The sequence below is a fragment of the Balaenoptera musculus genome, chromosome 20 (genome assembly GCF_009873245.2).
Source record: "Balaenoptera musculus isolate JJ_BM4_2016_0621 chromosome 20, mBalMus1.pri.v3, whole genome shotgun sequence".
Classification (NCBI taxonomy): domain Eukaryota; kingdom Metazoa; phylum Chordata; class Mammalia; order Artiodactyla; family Balaenopteridae; genus Balaenoptera; species Balaenoptera musculus.
The window spans coordinates 27,361,296-27,387,873 of record NC_045804.1 but is presented as its reverse complement, the minus strand read 5'-3'; the positions used below and the strand labels follow the sequence as shown (position 1 = coordinate 27,387,873).

Genomic DNA, 26,578 nt, shown 5'->3' with positions numbered 1-26,578 from the left:
ATGCCTTCCTCACATGGGCAGTGTAGGGATTAAGTGGAGACACTAAGTGCAAGGCCTAGCACACACCACAATCCCTGTTGCTGTCAGCGATGTTAGGGTTACAGCCACCAGCCCAATGTGTTCATCCAAATTACAGTAAAAGACAATCTGCTAGAGAAGACTGTACCCTAAAGGCAAGAGTGCCAGCACTCCTCTGTTAGGAGTGAGCAGGGCCTCTGCCAGCTCTATATAGAAAAATAAATTGGGACCATTATCAAATTTCTAAAGTTTACAGAGTCAGTGAAAAATGGAGTGCAGCATCTCTATGGTAGCTTTGAAGGTGTTGTCTGAGACAGTGGGAAGACCACGAGTTTTGGGTCATAAAGTCTTCTTTTGAGTGCTAGTGCCCTCGCTTGCTCTTCATATAACCTTGAGTAGAGTCTTTAGCCTATCTGTACCTAGTTTTCTGATCCATAAATTGACGCAGCATCTGACACATAGTAAGTCCTCAAAATTTGTGGGTGCTCTCCACCCTGTATCTCCCAACCAACTAAATGCAAGTAGCCCTGTGCACGTCAGATGGCTGTCTCTCTCTTTTACACAGTTGAAATTCTGTTTCCTGTCTGATACTCCATTTGTAGTGTTACATTTCTGTATAAGCTGTGGGGAATTATTTCTGAGTATTTAGAGATTTCAGTCAGACTGCCTTGAGAGAGAATGAAATGGAAATGTCACATAAGCTTTGTAATACACCAAACGAGTAACTTCTTATTGAATCTTTTGTAATTTCTGAAGGTAAGGTTTACTCAAGCTTAGCTGTCCACAGCAAACATCAACACTACAAGTGCTATCTCCTTTAAAACAAAAGATTGTCAATGTGCTTATTTTGTGAATTGAGTCTTTTTAAAAAGTTAAGTTTTCTTAAAAAGCTACCCCTCCTCTTTTTTTTTTTTTTCCAATCTGGTAACAGGAAGTTTGACAACCTGAGGGACTTGTGCCAGAATCACCTCTGATGCCCCGTGCAAACTCAAGGATAAATCTACCTTGTTGTGCATATATCTTTTGATGGAAAAAAAAAGTTAAATTGTTTCTTTACAATTGTTCTATAGCTCAGACATACATTATTTTTTTTTACATCTTTATTGGAGTATAATTGCTTTACAATGGTGTGTTAGTTTCTGCTTTATACAAAGTGAATCAGTTATACATATACATAAGTCCCCATATCTCTTCCCTCTTGCGTCTTCCTCCCTCCCACCATGCCTATCTCACCCCTCTAGGTGGTCACAAAGCACCGAGCTGATCTCCCTATGATATGTGGCTGCTTCCCACTAGCAATCTATTTTATGTTTGGAAGTGTATATATGTCCATGCCACTCTCTCACTTTGTCCCAGCTTACCCTTCTCCCTCCCTGTATCTGCAAGTCCATTCTCTAGTAGGTCAGCGTCTTTATTCCCATCTTGCCCCTAGGTTCTTCATGACCATTTTTTAAATTCCATATATACGTGTTAGCATACGGTATTTGTTTTTCTCTTTCTGACTTACTTCACTCTGTATGACAGACGCTAGGTCCATCCACCTCACTATAAATAACTCAATTTCATGTCTTTTTATGGCTGAGTAATATTCCATTGTATATATATGCCACATCTTCTTTATCCTTTCATCTGTTGACGGACACTTAGGTTGCTTCCATGTCCTGGCTATTGTAAATAGAGCTGCAATGAACATTTTGGTACATGACTCTTTTTGAATTATGGTTTTCTCAAGGTATATGCCCAGTAGTGGGATTACTGGGTCGTATGGTAGTTCTACTTTTAGTTTTTTAAGGAACCTCCATAGGGTTCTCCATAGTAGCAGTATCAATTTACATTCCCACCAACAGTACAAGAGGGTCCCGTTTTCTCCACACTCTCTCCCGCATTTATTGTTTGTAGATTTTTTGATGATGGTCATTCTGACCGGTGTGAGGTGATATCTCATTGTACTTTTGATTTGCATTTCTCTAATGATTAATGATGTTGAGCATTCTTTCATGTGTTTGTTGGCAATCCATATATCGTCTTTGGAGAAATGTCTATTTAGGTCTTCTGCCCATTTTTGGATTGGGTTATTTGTTTTTTGACATTGAGCTGCATGAGCTGCTTGTAAATTCTGGAGATTAATCCTTTGTCCGTTGCTTCATTTGCAAATATTTTCTCCCATTCTGAGGGTTGTCTTTTCGTCTTGTTTAGAGTTTCCTTTGTTGTTCAAAAGCTTTTAAGTTTCATTCGGTCTCATTTGTTTATTTTTGTTTTTATGGCCATTTCTCTAGGAGGTGGGTCAAAAAGGATCTTGCTGTGATTTATGTCATAGAGTGTTCTGCCTATGTTTTCCTTTAAGAGTTTTATAGTGTCTGGCCTTACATTCACGTCTTTAATCCATTTTCAGTTTATTTTTGTGTATGGTGTTAGGGAGTGTTCTAATTTCATTCTTTTACATGTAGCTGTCCAGTTTTCCCAGCACCACTTCTTGAAGAGGCTGTCTTTTCTCCACTGTATATTCTTACCTCCTTTATCAAAGATAAGGTGACCGTAAGTGCCTGGGTTTATGTCTGGGCTTTCTATCCTGTTCCATTGATCTATATTTCTGTTTTTGTGCCAGTACCATACTGTCTTGATTACTGTAGCTTTGTAGTATAGTCTGACATCACAGAGCCTGATTCCTCCAGCTCCGTTTTTCTTTCTCAAGATTGCTCTGGCTATTCGGGGTCTTTTGTGTTTCCATACAAATTGTGAGAATTTTTGCTCTAGTTCTGTGAAAAATGCCAGTGGTAGTTACATAGGGATTGCATTGAATCTGTATATTTCTTTGGGTAGTAGAATCATTTTCACAATGTTGATTCTTCCAATCCAAGAACATGGTTTATCTCTCCATCTATTTGTATCAGCTTTAATTTCTTTTTTCAGTGTCTTATAATTTTCTGCATAGAGGTCTTTGGTCTCCTTAGGTAGGTTTATTCCTAGATATTTTATTCTTTTTGTTGCAATGGTAAATGGGAGTGCTTTCTTAATTTCTCTTTCAGATTTTTCATCATTAGTGTATAGGAATGCAAGAGCTTTCTGTGCATTAATTTTGTATCCTGCTACTTTACCAAATTCATTGATTAGCTCTGATAGTTTTCTGGTAGCATCTTTAGGATTCTCTATGGAGAGTATCATGTCATCTGCAAACAGTGATAGCTTTACTTCTTTTCCGATTTGGATTCCTTTTTTTTCTTTTTCTTCTCTGATTGCTGTGGCTAAAACTTCCAAAACTATGTTGAATAATAGTGGTGAGAGTGGGCAAACTTGTCTTGTTCCTGATCTTAGTGGAAATGGTTTCAGTTTTTCACCATTGAGGACGATGTTGGCTGTGGGTTTGTCATATATGGCCTTTATTATGTTGAGGAAACTTCCCTCTATGCCTACTTTCTGGAGGGTTTTTATCATAAATCGGCGTTGAATTTTGTCAAAAGCTTTTTCTGCCTCTATTGAGATGATCATATGGCTTTTCTCCTTCAATTTGTTAATATGGTGTATCACATTGACTGATTTGCGTATATTGAAGAGTGCTTGGATTCCTGGGATAAACCCCACTGGATCATGTGTATGATGGTTTTAATGTGCTGTTGGATTCTGTTTGCTAGTATTTTGTTGACAATTTTTGCATCTATGTTCATCAGTGATATTGGCCTGTAGTTTTCTTTCTTTGTGACATCTTTGTCTGGTTTTGGTATCAGGGTGATGGTAGCCTCGTAGAATGAGTTGGGGAGTGTTCCTCCCTCTGCTATATTTTGGAAGAGGTTGAGAAGGATAGGAGTTAGCTCTTCTCTAAATGTTTAATAGAATTCGCCTGTGAAGCCATCTGGTCCTGGGCTTTTGTTTGTTGGAAGATTTTTAATCACAGTTACAATTTCAGTGCTTGTGATTGGTCTCTGTATATTTTCTATTTCTTCCTGGTTCAGTCTCAGAAGGTTGTGCTTTTCTAAGAAGTTGTCCATTTCTTCCAGGTTGTCCATTGTACTGGCATATAGTTGCTTGCAGTAATCTCTCATCATTCTTTGTATTTCTGCAGTGTCAGTTGTTCCTTCTCCTTTTTCATTTCTAATCCTATTGATTTGAGTCTTCTCCCTTTTTTTCTTGATGAATCTGGCTAATGGTTCATCAATTTTGTTTATCGTCTCAAAGAACAAGTTGTTAGTTTTATTGATCTTTGCTATTGTTTCCTTCATTTCTTTTTCATTTATTTCTGCTCTGATCTTTATGATTTCTTTCCTTCTGCTAACTTTGGGATTTTTTCTGTTCTTTTTTCTCTAATTGATTTAGCTGTAAGGTTAGGTTTTTTATTTTAGATGTTTCTTGTTTCTTGAGGAAAGATTTTATTGCTATAAACTTCCCTCTTAGAACTGCTTTTGCTGCGTCCCATAGGTTTTGGGTTGTCGTGTCTCCATTGTCATTTGTTTCTAGGTTATTTTTGATTTCCCCTTTGATTTCTTCAGTGATCACTTCGTTATTAAGTAGTGTATTGTGTAGCCTCCATGTGTTTGTATTTTTTACAGATTTTTTCCTGTAATTGATATCTAGTCTCAAAGCATTGTGGTCAGAAAAGACGCTTGATACAATTTCAATTTTCTTAATTTTACCAAGGCTTGATTTGTGACCCAAGATATGATCTATCCTGCAGGATGTTCCATGAGCACTTGAGAAGAAAGTGTATTCTGTTGTTTTTGGATGGAATGTCCTATAAATATCAATTAAGTTCATCTTGTTTAATATATAATTTAAAGTTTGTTTTTCCTTATTTATTTTCATTTTGGATGGTCTGTCTATTGGTGAACGTGGGGTGTTAAAGTCCCCTACTGAGATTGTGTTACTGTCGATTTCCCCTTTTATGTCTGTTAGTATTTGCCTTATGGATTGAGGTGCTCCTACGTTGGGTGCATAAATATCTACAATTGTTATATGTTCTTCTTGGATTGATCCCTTGATCATTATGTAGTGTCCTTCTTTGTCTCTTGTAAAAATCCTTGTTTTAAAGTCTATTTTGTCTGATATGAGAATTGCTACTCCAGCTTTCTCTTGATTTCCATGTGCATGGAATATCTTTTTCCATCCCCTCACTTTCAGTCTGTGTGTGCCCCTAGGTCTGAAGTGGGTCTCTTGTAGACAGCATATATATGGGTCTTGTTTTTATATCCACTCAGCCAGTCTATGTCTTTTGGTTGGAGCATTTAATCCATTACATTTAAGGTAATTATCGATATGTATGTTCCTATTACCATTTTCTTAATTGTTTTTGGTTTTTTACTGTGGGTCATTTCCTTCTCTTGTGTGTCCTGCCTAGAGACGTTCCTTTAGCATTTGTTGTAAAGCTGGATTGGTGATGCTGAATTCTCTTAGCTTTTGCTTGTCTGTAAAGGTTTTAATTTCTCCATCAAATCTGAAGGAGATCCTTGCTGGGTAGAGTAATCTTGGTTGGAGGTTTTTCTCCGTCATCACTTCAAATATATCCTGCCACTCCCTTCTGGCTTGCAGAGTTTCTGCTGAAAGATCAGCTGTTAACCTTATGGGGATTCTTCTGTGTGTTATTTGTTGTTTTTCCCTTGTTGCTTTTAATATTTTTTTGTGTGTTTAATTTTCGATAGTTTGATTAATATGTATCTTGGCATGTTTCTCCTTGTGTTTATCTTGTATCAGACATACATTATTACAAACTGGCTCTCCTTCCATATGATTGATATTTGGAGAACAATTTTAGTATAACTGACTTTTTAAATTATATAATATAGAAAAAAATATATCTATATACTATATAACTACATATACCAACCTGTTATGTGTGGTGTCAACACAACTGGTTAAGAGCTGTTTGAACAAGATGTAGTAAAGAAAGCAAATGGGATTTGAAGGTAAATTTGATTGTTAATTTTATGTGTTAACTTGTCTGGGCCATGGTGCCTGGATATTTGACCAAAAATTATTTTGGATGTTTCTGTGAGGGTAGTTTTGTATGAGATAAACATTTAAGTCAGTGGGCTTTGAATAAAGCAAAGTTCCCTTCATAATATGGGTGGGCCTCATTCAGTCAGTTGAAAGTCTGAATAGAACAAAAAGAATGGCCTCCCCAGAGCAAGAAGTAATTCTGCAATATTTGGCCTTAGGACCTGAACTACAGTATCAACTCTTTCCTGGATCTCCAGCTTGCCAGCACTCCCTACAGATTTTGGACTTGCAACCTCCATAATCACATGAGCCAATTCCTTAAATAAATCTCTTTCTACATATATATACTCATTGTATTAATTCTGTTTCTCTGGAGAACCCTGACTAATATAAGTAATTCCAAACACACCGGGGGTTACTAGGCTATCAACCCATATTTGAAGAAAGCATTGTTAGGTAATCGGTTGTGCAATCTAATAATTCCCAGTGGTTAAAAGTACAGACTTTAGAGTCAGAGACATGTGGGATCAAGCCCTGGCTCCCTCGTTCATGGGATGTTTGCCTCAAGATGCAAAAGAGCCACAGAGACCAAGGAGAACAGGTATGCTTGTGGGAGGCCTCCACTCCATGCAGGGTTGGCCCCATATCTCCCCATCCAAGAAAAAGCAAACAGCACAGGGCTAAGTACCACACTAGGTTTAGTGACAGAGAAATTGTAAAGATTAATTAAGTTCATGTTCAGTATTTAGCACCATATCTGACACCATTTAAGGATTCAAACCAAGATGCCAACTGTTATAAACAGGATTGTTGCTTATTTTCAAAGAATGAAAATTCTCCTTAAAAGCACACTGGCTGAATTTATTTCCCTCTAATGCTGCAGTGTCAGCAGATTGAAAGAGGAGATGAGTCCCTTAATAAGTGGCCCTGGCTAATCATGAGCTGCCACAAAGCACTGTATCTGCTATATAAGAACAACCAATTTTACAAAATGAATTAACTGGGGGTAAATTTTTGTTTTGCAAAAGAACACATTACTTTTAGACTGTTTCAAGTAATCAAGATGATACTGATTGACACACAATCTTGACAGGCATTTCTGTCTGGAGCATCTGTTAACACTTCCCTCAATGCATTAAGCTCCACCCAGCCTCAAACCAGTGTAAATGTCTGCAGATGAGGCAGCCAAGGGACTTCCTGACTTTTGGGTTTCTTCAGGCCTCCTCTTGGGATGAACTTCAGCAGCCTAGTGTCCTTTCCAGTTTTCTATTTTCCTGAAAAAGAATCCTGCTGCCTCTGGAACTGTCTAAGCCCTGTACCTACAGCCTGGAGAAGAAATGAAAACCCCCAACATATTTTCCATCTGAAATGAGCTAAGATACTTGCATTTGCTCACATCAAGAAAGTTAGACTAGTCAGAAGGGAGTGGCAGGGCATATTTAAAGTGATGAAAGGGAAAAACCTACAACCAAGATTATTTTAACCAGCAAGGATCTCATTCAGATTCAAGGGAGAAGTTAAAACCTTTACAGACAAACAAAAGCTAGGAGAATTCAGCATCACCAAACCAGCTTTACAACAAATGCTAAAGGAACTTCTCTAGGCAGGACACACAAGACAAGGAAAAGACCTACAGTAACAAACCCAAAACAATTAAGAAAATGGTAAGAGGAACACATATATTGATAATTACCTTAAATGTAAATGGATTAAATGCTCCAACCAAAAGACATAGACTGGCTGAATGGATACAAAAACAAGACCCATATATATGCTGTCTACAAGAGACCCACTTCAGACCTAGGGACACATACAGACTGAAAGTGAGGGAATGGAAAAAGATATTCCATGCAAATGGAAATCAAAAGAAAGCTGGAGTAGCAATTCTCATATCAGACAAAATAGACTTTAAAATAAAGACTATTACAAGAGACAAAGAAGGATAGTACATAATGATCAAGGGATCAATCCAAGAAGAACATATAACAATTGTAAACATTTATTCACCCAACATAGGAGCACCTCAATACATAAGGCAAATGTTAACAACCATAAAAGGGGAAATCGACAGTAACAAAATCATAGTAGGGGACATTAACACCCCACGTTCACCAATGGACAAATCATCCAAAATAAAAATAAATAAGGAAACACAAGCTTTAAATGATACATTAAACAAGATGGACTTAATTGATATTTATAGGACATTCCATCCAAAAACAACAGAATACACTTTCTTCTCAGGTGCTCATGGAACATCCTGCAGGATAGATCATATCTTGGGTCACAAATCAAGTCTTGGTAAAATTAAGAAAATTGAAATCGTATCAAGTATCTTTTCTGACCACAACGTTATGAGACTAGATATTAATTACAGGAAAAAAATCTGTAAAAAATCCAAGTACATGGAGGATAAAGAATATACTACTTAATAACCAAGACATCAGTGAAGAAATCAAAGAGGAAATCAGAAAATACCTAGAAACAAATGACAGTGAAAACACGATGACCCAAAACTTATGAGATGCAGCAAAAGCAGTTCTAAGAGGGCAGTTTATAGCAATACAATCCTTCCTCAAGAAACAAGAAACATCTAAAATAAAACACCTAACCTTACAGCTAAAGCAATTAGAGAAAGAAGAACAAAAAAAACCCAAAGTTAGCAGAAGGAAAGAAATCATAAAGATCAGATCAAAAATAAATGAAAAAGAAATGAAGAAAACAATAACAAATATCAATAAAACTAAAAACAGGTTCTTTGAAAAGATAAACAAAACTGATAAACCATTAGCCAGACTCATCAAGAAAAAAATGGAGAAGATGCAAATCAATAGAATTAGAAATGAAAAAGGAGAAGGAACAACTGACACTACAGAAATAGAAAGGATGATGAGAGATTACTGCTAGCAGCTATATGCCAATACAATGGACAACTTCTTAGAAAAGCACAGCCTTCTGAGACTGAACCAGGAAGAAATAGAAAATATAAAGAGACCAATCACAAGTACTGAAATTGCAACTGTGTTTAAAAATCTTCCAACAAACAAAAGACCAGGACCAGATGGCTTCACAGGCGAATTCTATCAAACATTTAGAGAAGAGCTAACACCTATCCTTTTCAAACTCTTCCAAAATATAGCAGAGGGAGGAACACTCCAAAACTCATTCTACGAGGCCACCATCACCCTGATACCAAAACCAGACAAAGATGTCACAAAGAAAGAAAACTACAGGCCAATATTACTGATGAACATAGATGCAAAAATCCTCAACAAAATACTAGCAAACAGAATCCAACAGCACATTAAAAGGATCATACTCCATGATCAAGTAGGGTTTATGCCAGGAATGCAAGAATACTTCAATGTATGCAAATCAATCAACGTGACAAACCATATTAACAAAATGAAGGATAAAAACCATATGATCATGTCAATAGATGCAGAAAAAGCTTTTGACAAAATTCAACACCAATTTATGATAAAAACCCTCCAGAAAGTAGGCATAGAGGGAAGTTTCCTCAACATAATAAAGGCCATATATGACAAACCCACAGCCAACATCGTCCTCAATGGTGAAAACCTGAAACCATTTCCACTAAGATCAGGAACAAGACAAGGTTGCCCACTCTCACCACTATTATTCAACATAGTTTTGGAAGTTTTAGTCACAGCAAGCAGAGAAGAATTAGAAATAAAACAACCTAAATCGGAAAAGAAGAATTAAAACTGTCACTGTTTGCAGATGACATGATACTCCACACAGAGAATCCTAAAGATACTACCAGAAAACTACTAGAGCTAATCAATGAATTTGGTAAAGTAGCAAGATACAAAATTAGTGCACAGAAATCTGTTGCATTTGTATACGCTAATGATGAAAAATATGAAGGAGAAATTAAGGAAACACTCCCATTTACCACTGCAACAGAAATAATAAAATACTTAGGAATAAACCTACCTAAGGAGACAAAAGACCTGTATGCAGAAAACTATAAGACACTGATGAAAGAAATTAAAGATGATACAAACAGATGGAGAGATATACTGTATTCTTGGATTGGAAGAATCAACATTGTGAAAATGACTCTACTACCCAAAGATATCTACAGATTCAATGCAATCCCTATGTAACTACCACTGGCATTTTTCACAGAACTAGAAAAAAAATCTCACAATTTGTATGGAAACACAAAAGACCCCGAATAGCCAAAGCAATCTTGAGAAAGAAAAACAGAGCTGAGGGAATCAGGCTCCCTGACTTCAGACTATATTACAAAGCTACAGTAATCAAGACAGTATGGTACTGGCACAAATAAAAAAATATAGATCAATGGAACAGGATAGAAAGCCCAGAGCTAAACCCACGCACATATGGTCACCTTATTTTTGATAAAGGAGGCAAGAATATACAGTGGAGAAAAGACAGCCTTTTCAATAAGTGGTGCTAGGAAAACTGGACAGCTACATGTAAAAGAATGAAATTAGAACACTCCCTAACACCATACACAAAAATAAACTGAAAATGGATTAAAGACCTGAATGTAAGGCCAGACACTATAAAACTCTTAGAGGAAAACATAGGCAGAACACTCTATGACATAAATCACAGCAAGATCCTTTTTGACCCACCTCATAGAGAAATGGAAATAAAAACAAAAATAAACAAATGGGACCTAATGAAAATTAAAAGCTTTTGCACAACAAAGGAAACCATAAACAAGATGGAACGACAACCCTCAGAATGGGAGAAAGTATTTGCAAACGAAGCAACAGACAAAGGATTAATCTCCAAAATTTACAAGCAGTTTATACAACTCAATATCAAAAAAACAAACAACCCAATCCAACAATGGGCAGCAGACCTAGACAGACATTTCTTTAAAGAAGATATACAGATTTCCAACAAACACGTGAAAGAATGCTCAACATCACTAATCATTTGAGAAATGCAAATCAAAACTACAGTGAGGTATCACCTCTCACCTGTCAGAATGGCCATCATCAGAAAATCTACAAACAATAATTGCTTCAGAAGGTGTGGAGAAAAGGGAAGCTTCTTGCTCTGTTAGTGGGAATGTAAATTGATGCAGCCACTATGGAGAACAGTATGGAGGTTCCTTAAAAAACTAAAAATAAAACTACCATATGACCCAGCAATCCCACTACTGGGCATATACCCTGAGAAAACCATAATTCAAAAAGAGTCATGTACCACAATATTCTTTGCAGCTCTATTTACAATAGCCAAGACATGGAAACAACCTAAGTGTCCATCGACAGATGAATGCATAAAGAAGATGTGACACATATACACAATGGAATATTACTCCATTATAATAATAATGGAATATTATTAAAATGAAATGAAATTGAGTTATTTGTAGTGAGGTGGATGGACCTAGAATCTGTCATACAGAGTGAAATAAGTCTGAAAGAGAAAAACAAATACCGTCTGCTAACAATATATATGGAATCTAAAAAAAAAAAAAAAAATGTTTATAAAGAACCTAGGGGCGGGACAGGAATAAAGATGCAGATGTAGAGCATGGACTTGAGGACACAGGGAGGGGGAAGTGTAAGCTGGGACGAAGTGAGAGAGTGGCATGGACTTATATATCCTACCAAATGTAAAATAGATAGCTAGTGGGAAACAGCTACATCGCACAGGGAGATCAGCTCGGTGGTGCTTTGTGACCACCCAGAGGGGTGGGATAGGGAGGGTGGGAGGGAGACGCAAGAGGGAGGAGATATGGGGATATATGTATATGTATAGCTGATTCACTTTGTTATGAAACAGAAACTAACACACCATTGTAAAACAATTATACTCCAATAAAGATGTTAAAAAAATAATAAATAAATAAAAACCAATGAACAAAATTGTTTTCCGTGGGAAAAAAAATAAAGATCATTAGACTTGGAATCAGGAGACCTGGGTTTGCTAGCTGTATGATTCTAGACAAGTCACTGAGCATTCACAAACCACTCTTACTTTTCTCACTTACATGGGCATTGTATCTCTCATCTCATTTTGTAGTGAATTAAAATAAAACAAAAAGGAGAACTGTGAGGCAGCCAGAGGCAACCTGGATATCCCCTGCAGCTTCAACGTCTCCATTCAGTTCTGTTTCCTGGTCTACATAATACAACTTTTTCCAACATGCTGTTCACCAAAGTAGTTCATTGGAATCACTATAATTAACATTACAGGTAAAATGACACTGCTGCAGTGTTAATTACTTCAGTGCAGATGTACTGTTAGATATCATACATAATATTGTCAAGCCTTTTTTTTCAAATTAAAGTGCAACAAACCATACCCTTGTTACACAGCTTTTTTTGATTAATATAAATTAATGTTATTTCAATGTCTGGAGGAAGGGTGGGGGAATAGGTGTGTTGCCTCTAATTGTGAGAACACATACGCAAATGGTAGAATTTCAGATGGATTCTCCATAACTTCCTTCTCCCACTCTGTTTTCTACATAATGGAGATTGTAAGCTCCATGAGGGCAGGGACCATGCCTGGTTTTACTCACCACACTATCCTCAGCTCCTAGCACACAGTCAGATGAATGAATGAAGATAGAGCCATGGAAGTAGAAGGAGTATGGAAGTATGGAGTGGAAGAACTAGAAGGCACACTGGTTTATTCCTGATTACCCTGGTTTCATGTTTGCTTCATGGCCTTCAAAATGATCTTGGATGCTTCCCACAACTGGAGCTTTAAAATCCAAAATGAGAGTTAAGTGAATCATCACAATGCAGAAGTCTGTAAAAGTTCTTCATTGTGACTTTTAGAAAGCAACACTATATTCCACTGGGCTATGGGAAGTGGGTAAGATCAACACAGGTCCCGCAAGGTCAGCTAGGCACCCATTGTCAAAAGTAAATGAAGGAAAAGAATGAAAATGTTTGACCATTAAATGTATTAATTCTCACAACAAACTCATGAGGGAATTTTTTTCCAATTTTTATGTGTGTAAAATACACATCTTAACCATTTTTACTTACACATTTCAGCAGTATTAAGTACAACCACCGTCCATCTCCAGAACTTTTTTTCATCCTGCAAAACTGTAACTCTATGCCCATTAAACAGTAACTCCCATTCCTCTCTGCACCCCACCCCTGTCAACTACCATTCTACTTTCTATCTTTATGATTTTGACTACTCTAGGACTTCATGTAAGTGGAATCAATAAGTAATTACTGATAAGGAGGGATTTATTTCTATCATTCTCATATTCATTCTCTATAAACCTTATAGTTTTTTATCCCTCATTTTCATAGGGGAAATTGTCTTATCTCTATTTTACAGTTAAGAAAACTGAGGCTTCAAGTAATTAACTGAACTTCTCAAGGTCACCAAGAGGCAGATTGGGAATCTTTTGACTCAAGAGTCCTTTATTCTTCTCTCTACTGTGTGCCATTGTGTTAATTACTGGGAAAATGCAGATGAGCATAGGACATGGTCCCTGCCTTGCTTCAATGGGCAAAAATTTTCTTAGGAACATTAGACAGACACATTGAGAGGATTTTATAAGTGCGGGGAAGCCTGATATACTTGCTCATTGGAACAGAGCACATATCCTATAAGAATTTGAAGCAGCTCCTGTTATGCAGCCTTGCATACTATAGGGGTCCATGGATGTTGCTTGTTGAATTAATGCAATTTGAAGAGAATTTGAGATCCAGCCCTGCTCTGTGGGATCTACACTCCACAGCAAATGGATTTGACAATAGATAATAAGCACTGTAATAATGTGTACACCATCTGACCCAGAGTTTGCCTAATGAAATATCTGCACTAGTAAAAAGGTTTATCCATAAGGATGTTCATTGCAGTATTTTTTTTTATTGAGTGAAAGATTCTTTAAATTGTGTAGTGCTTTACAATTTTCAAAAGTTTCACAAAGATGATTTCATATAATCCCATGTTAACCCTTTTTTACTACTACTCCTAAATTGCTCCTCCCTCCTTCCTTCTCCCCACTGGTAACCACTAGTTTGTTCTCTATATCTCATTGCAATATTTTTTAACAATAGTGAAAAAGTGAAAGGGCTGTAAAGATTCAATAATAAGTCATATATGTTTACAGTGGAATATTATGAAACTATTTCAAAGTGATATTGCAAAAGAACAGTTAATAACCTAGAAATATTCATGTGACTAAAAATAATATATCTTTACTATATATATTTATATATTAATGTACAAATATGTAACAAATATATTAAATATATTATACATATGTTGTGTATAATATATTAAATATATAAATTTATATAGATATATTAAATTTTTATATATAATATATTTATATATATATAAAATCATATACCCTTGTATGTGAAAAGCATTTATTATCACACATATAAAATGATCTCATTAAAATATAGATATATACGGTTATGAGTGTGAAGAGTTATATACCAAAATATTAGTGGTGATTATTGGTTTACTATAGAATTGTGGCTGATTTTTATTTCATTGAGCTGTTCTGGGTCTTCCTGCCCATGTATAATACCTGTATATTATCTTAATAAGTAGAAATAATAAATTTTGCTTAAAGATGAATGCAGTGTCAAACACAAATCTATCTCTACCATTTTACTGCAAAGAAAGTCATAAATTGGGACAAGAAAAGAAGACAAGCTCTCATTATATCATACTGACTAAATATACATTTATTTGAGACTGAAGAACAGGCATAGAGTCTTTGATAGGGATCATTTGGTTGCAAGAAATAGATAACTTAAGAAAAAATAAATCCCTTTGTAAGATGTAAAGTATCAGAGAAAGCACAGCCCAGGCCTCACGAAGGAAGTGGAACAAAGAGGTGCAAAGGGTTTCTGAAGGTGAAGTAGATATTCTCTCCAATTCTCTCTGCATGGTTTCCTCTGTCACTCTTGGCATATCTGCTGCTTTCTTCTCTCGTTCTGGTATGACTTTCCAGCTGATTAGCAGACTGACTGTCTGAGCCCCAAGTGACTTTCTAGTTCAGCTACTCAACAAAGACTGTCCAGAGTTTCTGTTGATAGTTCCAGAGTCACATGACAGAGAAGATGATTGACTTAGAGTATATCAGTTAGCTTTTGCTCTATAACAAACTATCTCAAAGCTTAGGGACTGAAAACAACCAAATTTTTAGCTCCGCAGTATATGGGAAGCTATGGTCTGTGGGAAATTCTTCTGGTGCAGGCCAGACTAAGACAGTCAACTGGTGGATCAGTCATGGAATGGCCAGCCTAGGATGGCTTCTCCTGGGATGGTTCTCCTCACTCTGGGTCATCCTCCAGCAGGCTAGCCCAGGCTTGTTTGCATGGTGGTTTCGAGTTTCCAAAAAGGAGTAAGGACACGTGCAAGGCCTCTAGACGCCAACTCTCAGAATAAGCATGTTGTATCCACTACGTTCTATTGGCCAAAGCAAGTGACAAGGCCAGTCCAGATTCAAGAGGTGGAGAAACAGACGGCCCTATCTTGATGGGACCGGCTACAAGGTCACATTGTAAGTAGTGTAGTTACAAGGAGTGGAAGAATTCTAGCCATTTTTGCAACCTGCACATAATCTGCCAGCGACTCAGGCTGACACAGGCTCCATCTTGTAGCTGTATCACATTTACAAATTCCCATATTGCCCCTTGATTGATGAAGCAGGGGAAGAAAGAGACTGGAGAATCTTACTTAAGCTTTTCACTGTTTCAGCCTGTAAACGACATTTGTCATGTCCCCTCACAGACCATGGCGAACATCAGCACATGGGTTCCACCTTATAGCAAGATGGTGCTATAGTGAGTCAGTGGAGTATTTTGGTAAACACTGCTGTCTCTGCCACAGTGAGAAATCTACAGAACTAAACTAACTGATCATTCACAAGTCTAGTGCCAGAAAGGTGGAGGGGCAGGTAAGGTTAATGTTATAGAGCAAATATATGAAAACCATATCTAATGAAGTTGTCAGAAGTTACATGAATCCCTTAAAGCAAGGGTCTCCAACCCCCGGGCCACGGACCGGTACTGGTCTGTGTCCTGTTAGGAACCAGGCTGCAGAGCAGGAGGGGAGCAGCAGGCGAGCAAGCAAAGCTTCATCTGTATTTACAGCTGCTCCCCATCACTCACATTACCGCCTGAGTTCTGCCTCCTGTCAGATCAGCACTGCATTAGATTCTCATAGGAGTGCAAACCCTACTGTGAACTGCACATGTGAAGGATATTTGTTGTGCACTCCTTATGAGAATCTAACGCCTGATGATCTGAGGTGGAACTGAGACAGTGATGCTAGCTCTGGGGAGTGGTTGCAAATAGAGATTATCATTAGTAGAGAGGTTTGATTGCACAGAGACCATAATAAATCAATTGCTTGCAGACTCATATCAAAATCCTATCTGTGAGTGGCAAGTGAAAACAAGCTCAGGACTCCCACTGATTCTGCATTATGGTGAGTTGTATAATTATTTCATTATATATTACAATGTAATAATAATAAAAATAAACTGCACGATAAATGTAATGCACTTGAATCATCCTGAAACCTCCACCCTCCCAGTCCGTGGGAAAAATTGTCTTCCACGAAACCGGTCCCTGGTGCCAAAATTTTGGGGACCGTTAGCTTAAAGAATCCCTAGGGCTAGGCCCAAAGGAGTCAGAGTAAGCAGGTAGAAAATCCAAGTAGCTCAGCAATCCATAGCCCAGAAGCATTCCATCCAGACCCACTCAAAGTCTCCCTTAAGTTTTCAATCTGCCCCTAGAGCTAAGTCAACCCAGAAGACTAAGGCAATAGACTCACAGGTAGGAATCAGTGTTCTGGAATCAAGTGTTGAGAGGTGCTAAGGTCATAGTCAACAAAATGAAGCTGAGCATCAAGTTCAAGAGAAAAGGAGGGAAAGAAACCCCAAGCAGTAAGGTTCAGCTTTCAGGGGCTGAAGCAAGATGGAATAGGAAGTCTGTAAAATGGGAAGCTTATATGAATCTCTTTAGCTTAACATTGAGGCCACAAACTGCAAGAAAGTATCAGAGCTCTGACTCTTTGCAGTGTCTAGTTGCAGGGGTGAGAGAAGGACCTAAACCAAGACACACCAGACTGAATGCTTGAGACTACAAACATAAGCCTCAGTCTCCCCCTAAGGTTTGCTCTTATTCACTCATTTTAGCTTACTTGTCTCTCTTTTGGCCTTTGTAGCATCTCATCCTTACTAACTGCTTTCTCCAATTTCTCACACCTGAGATTTTAACTTTTACAGCATCTTTACATTCCAAATATTTATGGTAAGAAGACAAGTTAATTCTTTATAAGTGCAACGTGCAAAATATTAGTCACAGTTGATGAGGTTTCCTTTGAGTTCCTACCTCAGATTCCTAAATGATAATGTGGCTTATGACTCACAGAAAGTACCATAGATGCCAGGTAGGGCAGAAATGCTCTCTGGGGAGGCTGTCACTCCCTACTCCACATGTGGAATTAGCCTAGTGTCTTCCTATCAAAAGGAAGCAAAAGGCATTGGTCTAAGCACCATGCTGGGTTGAGTGAGAAATTGTGAGAAATGGAAGGAGGAGAGCCTTGTTTGACCTGTTGCTCATTGCCTTGCAGGTCAGTGGGACCATGTACAACACTGGAAGACATGTGTCCCTGCGCCTGGACAAGGAGCACTTGGTCAACGTATCAGGAGGGCCCATGACATACAGTCACCGGCTGGAGGAGGTCCGGCTACACTTTGGGAGTGAAGATAGCCAAGGTTCAGAGCACCTCCTCAACGGACAAGCCTTCTCTGGGGAGGTATGTGAGGTTATTGAAGTACTACGGGTAAGTGCCAATTAATAAGATTTGGTGCTTATTTATATCCAAGGTGTGATGACAGATGGAAAGACTGCTCTTGTATCTATGAAATAAGAAGGTCTGTGCCTCCTTTCTCCGTCTGTCTTTTGCAAGTTGACATAGAAGTTTATAATGAGCTTCCAGTGTTTTCCAGGGAAGACCACAGTGAAACTTGATATTTCCTCCTGAGACATTGGTGCAGCTCTCTTGTGACTAATGCCCTAAGATATCGCCAGATCATTACTTCAACCCTAAACCCTCACCTTACATGTACATCTTCATTTACACCTATCTGTGCAATCAGCCCCCTATATGTCACATATGTTTGCATAGATTCCATAATTCTCCTTTCTGGCAGAATGGGTCTTATTTGCACAAAACTACTACGTATAGCGAAATAAATGTCAGGGAACTACATAGTCTGAGTTTCTGCAGAATGTGCCACCATTAATGGTGAGTATCACTGTGTCTACCATCAACCCAGACAGAACTCAGGCCACATCAGTGAGCCAAACCACACCTTCAGTTATAGGACAAGAGCTACAATTTAAACAAATATCATGTGTGCTATGACATATGACACTTGATAAGCAGGGTGTAGTTAATTTGACCTCTTTTACCTCCCTTACACATGAGGGTGGTTATCAACTAGAGGTCAGGTGTCCTTATATGCTAAATATCTTGTAGCTAGGTTTCTGTTTAAGAGTCCTCAATAACTGATGTCAAGAAGGCTTTCAAATAACAGAAGTATGCATCTCACTATTGGCTTGGTCTTTTTAATATTTTTAATCAAGATCATGATTAAACCTGGCATTGTTTTTAATATAATAAGGCCACACACTGAGAAAGAGATCCACAGCTGAATGAGTCCAGTGGCCAGATTTTAATGATCATTCAAAATGCATCAACTGAGAACCTACCTAGGCACTGTGCTAGTTACCAGGGATACGGAGATATATATATGTAAAGACATAGTTCCTACCACAGAGGAGCTCAAAGAATACTATATTCAAATCATTAAAGTATAATGCCATGCTGTAATGGAGATGTACAAAGACCTTGGCCATCTCTAAGGAAGAAGTGACAAATTTTCCTTGAAGTGTGCAGGAGAAGTTTCACAGAGGAGGTGCCCTTTGAACTGGGCTGAGAAGAGAAGCAATGCAGAACAAGTTTAAGAGCATCAGCTTTGGCATCAAAGAATCTGAGTTTGTACCCCCTGCTGTGATACACAGTAATTGTGTGACCTTGAGATGGTTACTTGATCCTTCTAAGGCTGAGTTTATATACCTCTCCAGGTTGTTTTGAAAATTAAGTGGGATTAAAGATGTAAGGATCACTAGAAGTACTCAGTAGTTGATAGACAACAAAGATAAAGCAGGAAACAAGGAACAGCAAAGTCACCAAGGTGTGTCAAGGCACTGTGCATGGGGGAAGCTGCAAGTGGATTTCATCTGTGGTCTATTAATAATGGCTGCATAGAGGACCGGGTTGAGCAGGAATATGAGTCTCCTTCCTGAATCTGTCGGGAAAAAAAAGCTAGGAATGATTAGGGATGTCTGCCAAAGGGACATGAGAATGTAATGGGAAATTCTGAAGAGTTAGAGATCCTGAACTAACATATAGCAGGGAATATGATGAAAGCAGGCCAAAAACTCATGAACTGAGAATGACTGGGGACTGCCAGTCTGAATTAGAGACTATTTAAAATTAGATAAACTCTTCCTTTTTAAATACGTTATTTTAAGATTTGTATTCATTTTCTTTGTTGACTGACATTTATTTGCTGTTATTTCTTTGTTTTTCTCCCCTACTGAAATTTAAATTCCAGTGCCTATCACAATATTGTCTCAGAATAAAAATGAATTTGTGAATGAATTTATTAAATGAATGAGTGAAAAAATATAGATGGTTACCAGGCTAAAATCTTTACATTGTAGAATTTCTTAAAGTTGCTTGTTTCTTCAATATGTAATAAGGGTGCTCTGTAACTTGTATATAAACTACAATTTTGGAGTAAATGAGGGCTTCCAAAACCCTTAAGGGAAACATATAACAATTTGATCTTGATGTATTAATTTTCCTAGACCTACTCCGGACCACAAGTATCAGCTGCTCCAAAGAACCTGCATTTTTAAAGCTCCCAGGAGAGTATGAATATTAGGTTTGTGAAGCACTCCATCAGTAGTACATTATTAAGTGTTCTCAATGAAAAAAGCATTTAAACAGAGTTGCGAATTAGAATTAACTGGGGAAAATTGCCAAAATATTTACATTTGAATCCTTCTCCGGAAGAAGCTGAATGAGTCTCCAGAGAAGGGGTCCAGGAATGTGCATTTGTAAAAATTTTTCCGAGAGAATTTGGTTAGTTACCACTGTGTCAATTTCAGCTCAAGTTCTGCCTGAATTATCTCAGTTATCTAGAGAAGGAGGACTTAATCAACAAAGCCATCCTGCACAAAAATTTTAAAAGGCGTACCCGAAGTAATTGCCCCCTGGACATGGCAAAGCTGGGGTGCTATCTAGACTAATGGTGTTTGGAGAACAGCTTCCCAAGCAGAGCAGCCACACACACATCCCCTGCTCCAAGGCAAGATTGACATTCAGCCTCAGCACAAATAGTTACACTTTGCCCTGAGTACACCACATCAGATATATCACATTTCTTTCTGAGCCCCTGAGTATGAGTGGTCTAAAAACTGGTGTGGGTTTAGGTGCAAAAAACCAGAATGTTGAAAGCACCAAAACACGTCATGTGGAAAGAGTTGGATAGGCATTGATTTTTGAGATACCTCAAAGATATTGCAGGTTCCAGACCACTGCAATAAAGCGAAGATCACAATAAAGCAAGTCACGTGAATTTTATTTCCCAGTGCATATAAAAGTTATGTTTACACTATACTACAGTAAGTGTGCAATAGCACTATGCCTAAAAAAACATTGTGCATACCTTAATTTAAAAATACTTTATTGCTAAAAAATGCTAGCCATTATCTGAGTCTTCAGTGAGTCACAGTAGTAACATCAAAGAACTGATCACAGATCACCTTAACAAATATAATAATAATGAAAAAGCTTGAAATATTGCGAGAATTACCAAAATATGACACAGAGACACAAGCGAGTCAATGCTATTGGAAAAATGGCACTAATAGACTTGCTCAATGCAGGGTGGCTGCAAACCTTTAATTTGTAAAGAACACAGTATCTGCACAGTACAAGAAAGTGCAACAAAACAAGGTATGCTTGCATTTAGCCCTTCGAGATCAGCTCGGTGGTGGTCTGTGACCACCCAGAGGAGTGGGATAGGGAGGGTGGGAGGGAGAGGATATGGGGATATATGTATACATATAACTGATTCACTTTGTTATACAGCAGAAACTAACACAACATTGTAAAGCAATTATACTCCAATAAAGATGTTTTAAAAAAATAATAAAAATTAATTCATTAATTAATTAATAAAAATAAATAAAAGGCTTTAGTGAGCAAGAAGAGTTTAACATCTTCTATGTGGGATGAGGGGAAAACATAGGGTCAATTGTCCAAAATTCCAGAGAGATGGCAGTCAGCTAAATATATGTTCTAACAATGAGAGCTATCTATCTATGGAATGAGTCTGCCTCTGAAAACAATGAATTCTCACCACTGGAATTATTATCATGGAATGGAATTTGAGGACTTCATAAAAGTGACTCATCCTAAGAAGCAAGTGAGCTATGGGCTTTACTGTACCTTATAATGCCAAAATTCTACCCAACCCATGATTTCCTTAGGGAAAATATTTTCCAGTTGCTTTCTACTGAGGGTTAGCCCCAGTTAAGTAAGTATATTTCATCCATAGATTAACTGTTTATTTTTAGTTTGAGCTATTTTCAGAGCTGCCTTTGTTCTCTATTTTGAGCTATCCTCTGAGAGGACCTAGGTAAACACTTCGGCAGCAAAGCATTTGTTTATTGTGTTGACAATGAATAATCGCATTGCCATCTGCCCCATCTATTATTGCTGATCACGATAAGCCAGTTAATGCCAAGCATTTTCCTTGGCGCAGTGCAGCAGTCGTTATCTGAAGAGCTGTAGATTAATTGCAGTCTTGTCTAGTGAGGTTATTGTAATTGATGGTCATCATTTGCTTTGTTTTATAAAGCTGTGTGGATGTACAACACTGTCAGCAGCTGTGTTTTTATAAAAATTATTCATGTCCTACACAAGAACTCCTGGATGCATTGTCGGGGATTGGTGATAAATGAGCATATTCAGAGATTAAAACATCTCCATTTTTTTAAGATGGGAAAATTAACCATTTTTAATAAGTAAGACATTTAGCTTGCTAATCGTGTCTGAGTGGTTAGATTAATGTCCAATACAAAGTAGGGTATTAATGAAAAGAAAAAATACATTAACCAGGAAAAAGATAATATTTGAAAAGAATCATGTCCGTGGATTAAGTTGCAGTAGTGAGTTTAGATAAGAAGAATCTTTCTTATTTGGGGAAATTGGAAGTATTCATTTTGAAAACCTTCCTTAAGTTCTTCACTTCAAAGGGTTAAGGGGGTACACTGAGAATTGCACCAGCCACTTCATGGAATACCTGTGGCCAGATCCTCCTGTTTATTTTATCCACTCTTCACATAGCTAGTGTGCTCCTGCTGTGTTCTGAGCTCAAAACCCAGGTCCTGCCCAGAGAAGCATACAGTCTATTGAGGCTTACATATGTTTATAATACAACATAATATGGGTTATACTTGAGGATTGTTCTGGAAAGGGAACTATAAAATAACTCTCTCTGGATTGTATTAAGGAGAGGATGGATGAACAGCTGTGTGACCTGACACAGTTGCTGCTCCCTATGAAGGCTGGGTAGAAATACATGAACCTTTCAAGTCTCAGCCTCTTGAATCTTGATTCTGTTCAAACACATTTGAGGGAGGAAAAAGTCCATAGCTGTTGCTATGTAGATAAGATTTGTTTAATTAAAAGGGGAAATAAAAGTCCCATGTAGAATATATGTATTTTTAGTGGCTCTGAATCAGAATAGAGAAAACAATTATCTCAGTGCAAACAACTGAGACTAAACAACAGAAACTGCAGGCCTTGTCCTCTTCAAGGAATCAGTTATTTGCATCTCTGAGAGACCGGTTTCACCAAAGTAACACAAATTTGTAGGAATAAGCAACTAACACCAAATCGTCCTGAAGTGTGCAAAGGTATGAAAGTGCTGAGGAACACATGACTGAGAACCAGGGCCCCATGAGGCACTGAATGGTTTTGGGAGGAGGTACTCCAGAAATCTAATTAGCACCTTGCAGGAAGCTGGGACCTCCTGGTAGAGATGCTCCATTGGCACAACTGGGGATTTGAGGGGGAATGAGAATTGGGATATTCAAAAATAACAGATACACGAGTAATACACATAGAAGAGCTACTTAAGTGCCATGGGAAAGCTGTTCCCTCTACCCTGATTTCTAGCTCCATTTTCCTCCCCCTATATCCAGCACAGCCAACTTTGTTTTGCTTTCCAAGTCCCCTTCCCTCCTCCCAGCCAGTAAAGTGTTGCTGCCTCTTTTTGACTTCCAGAGAATCCTGTATATTCATTTACTACAGGAGTCCACAAACTGTAGACTGTAGGCCAAATTCAGCCAAGGAGCTAAGGATGGTTTACATTTTTAAAGGATTGTTTTTTAAAGAGCAGAATATGCAACAGAGACCATATGTGGCTTGCAAAAGCCAAAATATTTACTACCTGGCCTTTTAGAGAAAAATTTTGCTGACCCCAATCGATTAAATTACCCATCGCTATAGATTTTATAACTGTTTACTCTCACTTCTGGAACCACATTTCTTGTTGATAGGAATTTTATCTTGATCATTAATGTATTTCAGAACCTAGTACATTGGCACATGACAGCAGAGTCAATAAATGTTTGCTGAATTAAGGAATAAATAATCTTGGTAATCCCCTCAAGGACAGAGATTTTTTGCTATTCATCTTTGTACATCATGCATCTAGCACAGTGCCTAACATACATTAGGTGTTTCTTAATTGATGTTTGTGGAATTAATCATTCAATCACTGAATAAATAACTTAATCTACTATTGGTGTTTTAGGAATTGGAACTTTATAGGCTTTTTTCCCTGGAATTTTGGGTGTGTTGCATTCATTGACTATATAGGGATTATTATATATAGCCTCATTTAAATTCAAGTGTTTTAATAAAGGCTGTCCAAAGCATCAAATTCCATTAGAAACTGGAAGAAAGGAAGAGTGATTTACTTCACAGTAACCACTAAGAGAAGTTCTGGGCTTTCTCTGAGAAAGAGGTATGCTTTGAGACGAGGTACTAACCTAGCCCTATTCTAAATGTGGTAAAGAACAGAAAGGGATTGAACAATTAAGTGTCACCTTGGAGGAATTTTATATCCATTGGAGGGACAAGGCACAGACTTGAATCAATTACTGTGCAGTGCAATCCAGAACTTATTCAGTCACACTCATAGGTGGCTACAGAATCTCACTGCTAATACCCAGTCACTGTTTACATGCTTTGTGATTTACTTTCATTCTTTCATTTAGTTAACAAATATTAATTGAGAGCCTACCATGTGCTACAGTGAATTAAACTGGTAAAAATCCTGCCTGTAAGGTAATTAAGTCTAGTGGGGATAGACAAATAATAAATAATAGACATAATAAATGAGTAAATTTCTATGGTAAGTATGATAAATGCTATAGGAAAAGAAATAGATCAGAGTAGGGGGGATCAGAAGATGAGGAGTGGAGGTAGTGAGTTACAAGTGTAAATATGGTGGTCAGTGTAGACCTTGTTGAGAACATGACATTTGTGAGGTTGCCATGGGGATGTCTAGGGAAAGGACATTCTAGGCAGAGGCAACAACCAATTCCATAGCTTTGAAGTGGGAGAAAGCTTGAGTGTTCTAGGAAGACCAGGAGCTCACGTGTAAGTGATCAAGTGTGAGAGGTCAGAGAGAGAAGAGTAGGGCCGGGAGCTGCTGCAGATCATCACCTCTGCATGGATTTTGTATGGACTTTGGCTTTTACTTTGAATGAATTCCAAAGCACATTGACATAAATTCTCTGATTTAATCACTAAACACTAGCTCAGTGAGGTTACCCTTAATATTATCCCCTTTATACCTGGGGAAACTAAGGCCCAAGACCATCCTGACAATAAGTGATTGAGGCTGGATTTAATTCAGGTCTTCTGATACATAACATTGCTTACCATAGGCTAAGGTTTATACATAAACCCCAAAATAATCAATGTTCACCTACTCTGGGCCCTAGTCCAGTGGGGAAATTCAAAGATCTGTAGGCTGCAGGGCCTGCCTTTCAGGATCCTTCAATCTAGTGGAAGACCCCATATTCCCAAACAGACTGTTAACTCCCTGCAGCCACAGAGCAGGTTGTGTCTTTTAATATCACATACATGTGATAGGCACTTGGGTAGATTGAATGAGTAAATGAATATCATTTAAAAGACTGTAGCTTTCAGAGAGTCTAAATTATGCCCAATATATCATAAATTAAATTCTGTTGTCATAATGACAAACCTAATAAAGTCAATGGCATTATTAACAGAAGATCTAAGTGTTAATGTCAAATTATTTACAAATATAAGGTAAGTGAGTTTTCAGTGTACCTGGGAGGAGTAATGGAACAATTGATAACTGGTGTGCTAGAAAAATTCATTTAGATTCCTCATTTCAGCCCTGGAATTACTCCCAGGATCAGACCAGGGAACTTGTCTTTGCCAATGTTAGAAGCCAAAGCTCTGGATTCCAGGAACCAGTCCCACCCAGAGTGAACAAACTGACCTTTAAGAAGTAAAGCAAACAGAGGTCAGAAGCCCAGTGGTAGAGCAGATTATGATGATACTATCAAGAAGATGATGACTCTGATCTAAGGATAGGCACTTTTCCCTTTGAACATTTTTATAATTACTTCTGGGAAAGGACAGCCCAGTCCAGTCAGCAGCTTCCTGGATTGCCATTTTAGATGAACACTTTGGGGCTGCCTAAGAGAGCAGTCAATGCATTTGAAGACAAATTGTTGAGATCAGTTCATTATCCCATTGATTTCATCCCAACCTGTATCATAACTCTGATCTGGTCCTGCCAGGGTGGCATTATGACAACCACCATCTTCCTTTACTTGATTTTTATCTCCCCCCTTGGTGTCCGTCTAAAGCAGGTAGGGAGGTGTTATATTACAATACAATAATTTTTTTAACATCTTTATTGGAGTATAATTGCTTTACAATGGTGTGTTAGTTTCTGCTTTATAACAAAGTGAATCAGTAATACATATACATATGTTCCCATATCTCTTCCCTCTTGCATCTCCCTCACTCCCACCCTCCCTATCCCACCCCTCTAGGTGATCACAAAGCACCGAGCTGACCTCCTTGTGCTATGCGGCTGCTTCCCACTAGCTATCTATTTTATGTTTGGTAGTGTATATATGTCCATGTCACTCTCTCACTTTGTCACAGCTTACCCTTCCCCCTCCCCATATCCTCAAGTCCATTATCTAGTAGGTCTGTGTCTTTATTCCCGTCTTACCACTAGGTTCTTCATGACCTTTTTTTTTTTTCCCTTAGATTCCATATATATATGTGTTAGCATACTGTATTTGTTTTTCTCTTTCTGGCTTACTTCATTCTGTATGACAGACTCTAACTCCATCCACCTCACAACAAATAAATCAATTTCGTTTCTTTTTATGGCTGAGTAATATTCCATTGTATATATATGCCACATCTTCTTTATCCATTCATCCGATGATGGACACTTAGCTTG

At 37.9% G+C, this 26,578-nt stretch overlaps 1 protein-coding gene across 3 annotated transcripts in view; it reads left to right on the top strand.

Moving 5' to 3' along the window:
* CA10 (carbonic anhydrase 10) overlaps positions 1-26,578 on the top strand; it is a 599,631-nt gene that overhangs the window by 475,574 nt on the left and 97,479 nt on the right. For all 3 annotated transcript variants that reach the window (XM_036837746.1, XM_036837745.1, XM_036837747.1), the window contains one exon: positions 17,536-17,721. In XM_036837746.1, the coding sequence (XP_036693641.1) occupies positions 17,536-17,721 (186 nt within the window). The remainder of the gene's footprint in view (positions 1-17,535; positions 17,722-26,578) is intronic.